Raw genomic sequence first — 6,514 nt, forward strand, 5'->3', positions numbered from 1 at the left:
CGACAAGACTTTTGTCAGGGACTGTATTGTCTTTTATGAGTTTAATAAAGAACTCCGTCTCGTCTTCTCTCCAAACTGAAACCGTCATCTGTGAAGAATGATCGACTTTTACGCGCCAGGTTGACGCATAGCAACCCGAGAAGAGCGAAATGTTTGAATTTGCATGGTAACTCAAATGTTTTTATTTTATTTTTTATTTATTTATTTTTACCACTTTCGTTATTTTGGCTAGATATTTCGTTTGTTGGACATATGAACTGACTTTAGAAATGCTTTAAGAAACAATTGGCATTTAATAAACAAAATATTTTTTTTAAATGAAGACAGCGTTTGGAGTGAGTGCAAAATAATCAGTTCCCCGAGTCCACAAATAAAAATAGACAGTTCATAGTTTATAATTATGTCTTGAACTCATCTGTAGAGCTAAAAATGACAGAGTATTGTGAATTGTTTCATCTCTCTTAAAGGAAGAAGGAAAAAATGAGACCATCTGCGCTTTTATCGGCCGTGGGTTAAAGAAAACAGCCTAACTACGAAATAGCGTTTAGGCCTAAACATTAACCTGTAATATTATTATTTTCATTTATATGTTGATTATGAAAAGTGAGCAGCATGAGTAAAATAAAGAAATGTGAAAACAGTATCGGCTCAGATTCATATTGCAGATCTGGACCAAACCAGTGTCAGACACAGCTAATGTCTTTCGGTTACCTGTGGAAACAGTGAGCTGGGCCAGATCTGTAATATGATATGAATACTGAACTGATGGCAGTCAGAATGTTTCAGCTGAAACCTCTATCTGGCACGGATCTGGTTCACAATCAGAAAACGTCTCTGAGATAGAAACGGAGGCAAGGGGCTTAAAACGGATCCGGGCCAAATGTAATCGCTATCTGGGTAGGCTATGTTGGATTGACTTCGTTCACTTCTGCTGTAAAGACGATCAAAACAGACTAGCTGACAGCCTGCCATGAACGTGAGATGTGTAACCAATCGGAGGAGAGCCCTTCTAGCCAATCAGAGACGAAAAAGGCGGCACCTTCCCCTACCATCCTGGGGGGATATATCGCGTCCGAGGCGCGGGAGAGAACAAACTCGCAAATATCAGATGGAGACGAACAAGACGGACGTCAGTGACGCAGACTCAGGTGAAAGCAAAACGCTGTCCTGAACCCCTGGCTAGTGTGGAAATACTTCGGATATAGAAAAAAAATAACGTGGTGTTGTCCTGGAGGATATCAAATTTGCACAAAAGGTGGATGCAAATGAAGAAACACAGATAAAGGTGTGTTTATAACTTAGGCCGATTGATTTCTGTGACGCAGAGGGAATCCCGGCGGTATCCAGTCATGAACATTAACTTTACATTATAACGTAGAATTCACGTAATACACGCAAACTGGAGGAACGAAAAACTGGAAAGTAGAGCTGGAGACCTAGAACAGCGTTTCCCAACCGGGGTGCGCAGGGGTGCCGTGTAAAAGGTGCCGGTACTTCCACCGCAGTTCATCTCACGTCTGATGATGAGGCATCTTTAATATGGGTTGTAACTGTAAAATAATGCTTTCTGTATGTTTCTGTCGATGGATACACGTGCTGGCTCCTCAGTGGTAGGCCTACAGCAGCGATAATAAAAGAAAAACGGGCAAAGCGGTCTCTTTGTAAACGGTGTTCAATGCATGCGAGTGCTGCCGTATGACCAGTCATTTCGCCGCCATCACCCGGGTATATTCGCCAGAAGACGCGAATGAGAGAGAGCGCTGTGTGAAGATCTGTCTCTGCACTCATCTGAGAGCACACACTCGTCTCACAGTGCGCAAATATTGAGTTCTCTTTCAAGTCTTGTGCTTGAACAGACAAACTCACACAAGAAGTATGTCAACATGTCCATCTTGATGAGTATCCAGCAGACATAGTCTGAATATGCCTTAAGAGAACGTTATACAGTCGAGAAAGACGAGCATATCCTTAGGGCATTAGGTCTTAAAGGGGCAGCAACCTTTAATGTCAAACTAAAGATGCGGACATCACTCACTGCTCCTGATTGAATAGCTTGTGTTAGTTTAATAAGGATTAATCTTTAATTTAAACAGTTAAATATGCATTTATTTTACATTTGATTATTTATTCAATTTCTCCACCTAAAACTAATGATAGACGTCCCTGAAAAACCTGAAAAGCATTGATCATTTCATCAGTATCTGCTCAATAGTATTTATTTGTGCTGCTGCTTGTATTTAAGGTATTTTTTCTTATTTTCTTTATTTTTATTAGTCCTTTGTTCTCTGAACATAGCAAATACCGAACCGTACTGAAACCGTGACCCTAAAGCGTTATACAAACCGACCCGTGAGCAGTCTGTAGCGTTACACCCCTAGCGTAACGTATGCGAGGCGGCGCCACAACATTAGGACATTTCTCAAAGGGTGCCATGACTGGAAAAAGGGAAACACTGAGCTAGAATAAATCAAATCGAGACATGATCTGTGAATATTAAAGTTAAAATAAAATAATTTAAATTAAATTAAAATATATGATCTGCTTGTTCTGTCTCTGTGAATGAGCTGCTCCGTCTTCTACATATGGACTCTGTTATTCTTAAACATTAACCAATTAATGATAAAAATAAGTGCTTAATCTAATTCATAATCATTTATTGAATTTAGTTTATTAGGCATCTTTTAGTGAAAATTTCATAAACAAAACAAACAAATGGTTTTAAGTTTGTTATAATAAACCATTTGTTCACCCCCCCCCCCATCATCTTCATTCATTTAACATCATTTTAACTAGTGATAATAACCATCATTTAATAATAGGTAGAGTTTATTTATTAAATAATTGTTTAATACCGTGATGTTGTCTGAGATAGTTGTCATATCTGAAAATCTCATTCTATCACAACCCTACAGGAGTCTCCGACCCCACTGTTAAACAAAGGAACTCAGTAACTTTTACTCTGAGTACATTTTAAATGAGCTACTTTTACTTTTACTTGAGTAGAATATTTTGTTACTCTTTCCACCTCTGCATAAAACTGCATCTGTCCGTCATATAACTCCTCCACTCGGCTCTGGGAGGTTATTAAAGGCCTTCTGAAGGGAATCGATGCGTTTGTGTATGAAAAATATCCATATTTAAAACTGTTTTAATTAAAGTTCTGGCCGATTGAAGTCCGTGTGAAAGTGTTGAAAGTGCTTCTCTGAGTTGAAGATGCGTACGCGACGTCTGACGAGCGTAACTGGAGCGTAAGCCTTTGAGCTGCAGAGGCACTTTCAACACTTTCCCCATAAACTGAATACGGAAATGTTACCTTATAAAGTTTTAAATATGATATGTTTCTTACACAAACGCATCAATTCACTTCTAAAGGCATTTATTAACTGCCACTATAAAGCTTGGATTAGCCAGGACTTTTTTAATATAACTCAACTTTTATTCGTCTGAAAGAGGAATGTCACACACACCTAGGATGACTTGAGGAGGAGTAAATCATGGGCTAATTTTCATTTTTGGGTGAAAATGTAACCAAAACAGTTTTAATCAATATCTGATGAGGAGCCGGATAATGTGAAGTTTATATCTGTGTGAAATAATTCCTCTAGCGATGTGTTTTGTGATGAAAGCCGGGTCTGAAGTTGACACTCGCAGGTCAGTTTAGGCCTCAGTGTCCCAGACCATAAGGTGTGTGTGATCATGTTATCATCCGTTAGCTTTATATGAGCTGGGATGAGGAGCTTCTGTCGGTCAGTAACGTCAGTCAGGAATAATGTGTTAGTATGAGATGCTTTCGGGAAAACTGCCAACACATGCATCAGACCAGACAGAGCTTACCTCATTATTATTCTTCAAACATTTGCTCAAGAAATGATGTTAGTGGTGAGAACAGAAACTGGAATAGGATTATCACATTTACTCAAATATAATAACACTAAGTTGATATGAAATTCTGCAGGTGTAAAGCAGGAGCTCACAAGCTCTTTATTCTCCTGAGCAATGCTGTTATGAAGTGCAAATCAAGCGTCTGTGAATGTTCCTGTCAGATTCGACATTGATGAATTCATGTGGGGGAATTTCTCTTTTCTCTGAAGTCTCTCATCTCATGGATTCACATTGAGATGACTCTGATGATGAACATGTCAGGCCTCTGGTTTGATATCACACTCTGGGGGAAAGTTACAATCACTTCTCTTTTCTCGTGTGTCTGTTTGTCTCTCTCTAGACTATATGACTGTGGCATTACAGATGTTTCTCCTTTAACTCAGTCTTTGACAAACTCAAAAGCACTGCAGTTTTTAAAAGAGCTTGATCTGAGAGACAATAAGATCAGAGACTCACAGAAGCAGAAGCTCAGAGACGTGATACGAGACTCGAGACTCAAACTGTGACCTGAGGTGAGGAAACATCACTTTACACCACTCACACTAACACACACATGGGAATTTACGTTTAAATGCATTATATTTAAGACATAAATATTTAGAAACAATATGTACGCCAAATAATGTAAAATCAGTAACTAATCTGATTACAGTAATTCCTTACGAAACAAAAATATATTGCAGTATATTGGAAAATATCATGCAATTCATTAGGCAATATATTCACATATATGGGATTTAATATTAATATTTTCCAATATATTGAAAGTGGAAATTATTTGTATATTTTGCAATATATAATATATTGTATAATACCATCAATATATTATTCCATGTATTAACAATATATTAAAATATATTTCAAGTAATATATTGGTAAATATATTTTCCTTTCGTAATTACAGTTTGTACTCAGAGTAACTGAAATATTGATCCTAATGCGCAGCTTGTTTCTCTGAACACTGATTATTTCCTCTTCTACTTCCTCCTCACAGCCTAGAGAAAGACTTCTGTCTTACCTGGAGCCAGAGATGGTTTACATCTAAAGCTGAACCTGTGAAATCAACAGCACAAGCAAAGCCAGCCTTAAGATTAAAGATCCTCAGGAGCTTCTCAATATAATACTGTAATAAATGAATATGTGTGATGGTAATGTTGCTGAGATGCTGCTGTACAGCACTTCATGAACACACTGCAAACCTACAGCTGGTATCAACTCAAACTGTTTGCTTACATGCAGTTTTTCAGAAAGCATTGCTTTAACAAATGTACAGTTTATCATACAAGCTCTTGTGTATTATCATTTAAAATGATTACACAGGAGGAAGAGATTCAGACGTTCAGATTTAAAGGGATACTTCACCGCTTTTTCATATTAAACTGTTATTCCCTTAACTAAGACGAGTTGACCTATTTAAATACAGTTACACCAATAGTTGAATTAAGGGAATAACAGTTTATTATGAAACAGCGGTGAAGTATCCCTTTAATAACGCAGCTTTAATAGAAACACACACACACACACGATGAGTAATGTTAATGGTTATTGTTGATTTAAGAGCTGAAATAGAGGATGAGTAGCCCTATCTGAGATCAGATGAGCTGGATTAGCAGGAATGGGGGTCTTTAGTGTCCTACATCAGGATCATGTTGAGATTAAACTCATCATAATGAAGTATAATAATCATTTTAATTCTCAAATGTAGTACTTTAATATATATCAAATCATTGTGGGATACATGTGCAGGGATTTAAATCAGCCCCATCAATGTCAGATGTATATACCGCTGTTATTATTATCATTAGTACATTAATCTGCTTTACATTTGTATTTCTTTATTGTAAATACAGAATATGTATTTTTAAATGTGAGGATCTGTCTCATAATGCAGTAAATGTCTGTGCTCATAAGACTCAAAGCTTTGCCTGCCCTACAGTGAGAGATGACGGCTGATTCCCACAGCAGCCCAGACTCAGATTCAGCTTTAGCAGTCTCAGCATTCATGGACCATAATCCACCGCATTTGGAGCGGTCGCCTATGGTGGCCCAGTAGTGCAGCCGTACTAAATTAAACCACAACACAACGGAAACGCTCCGACCACGAGGGGGCTCTCGGAGAGAAATAAAGTTAGTTTTCCTTGCTATCGTTCTTTAGAGTCTGGGTCGTGACGGAAGCAACGCAATGCATTTTGGGACTTTAGGTCACGGAAGCCGCTGTCCATACTGTGTCGTATAGGAGATTGACGCTTTAGTTCTAAAAGTAGGACTAGTTCAGTGATTAATTTTATTTAGTTACAATGGTGAACGTGTGTTGTGTCATTAACTGCCATAATCGCACTCACGGCCGGCGTGGAAACCGAATCGCAAATGGAGTGTGATTGTTTAGCTTTTCCTCCTGGAAACAGCACATTGGATCTCATTGGTGGACTTTAGGACACAGACACTACATTAGCGAATGTGTAGTAGTGGAGGTAGATGTAAAAACTTGTGTTAGAAAGTTAAAAACACATTCTAATGGTGTACGCTTGCTGTGTTATGGACTGCTATAGCCGCTCTCATGAACTGCGTGGGGAAAAACCTCAAATGACGCAATTTTTCAGTTTACCAGTGAAAGTAAAACTCAATGAAAATA

General features: G+C 38.2%; 1 protein-coding gene across 1 annotated transcript in view; it reads left to right on the forward strand.

Moving 5' to 3' along the window:
* The window catches only part of LOC137049620 (NLR family CARD domain-containing protein 3-like), a 59,276-nt gene extending 54,310 nt beyond the window's left edge, over nucleotides 1-4,966 (forward strand). The window contains exons 16-17 of the mRNA XM_067428186.1: nucleotides 4,223-4,394; nucleotides 4,877-4,966. Coding sequence (XP_067284287.1) covers nucleotides 4,223-4,388 — 166 coding nt within the window. The 3' untranslated portion in view covers nucleotides 4,389-4,394; nucleotides 4,877-4,966. The remainder of the gene's footprint in view (nucleotides 1-4,222; nucleotides 4,395-4,876) is intronic.
* The last annotated feature ends 1,548 nt before the right edge of the window (nucleotides 4,967-6,514 follow it).

Source organism: Pseudorasbora parva, chromosome 2 (genome assembly GCF_024679245.1).
Source record: "Pseudorasbora parva isolate DD20220531a chromosome 2, ASM2467924v1, whole genome shotgun sequence".
In the NCBI taxonomy this organism is placed as follows: domain Eukaryota; kingdom Metazoa; phylum Chordata; class Actinopteri; order Cypriniformes; family Gobionidae; genus Pseudorasbora; species Pseudorasbora parva.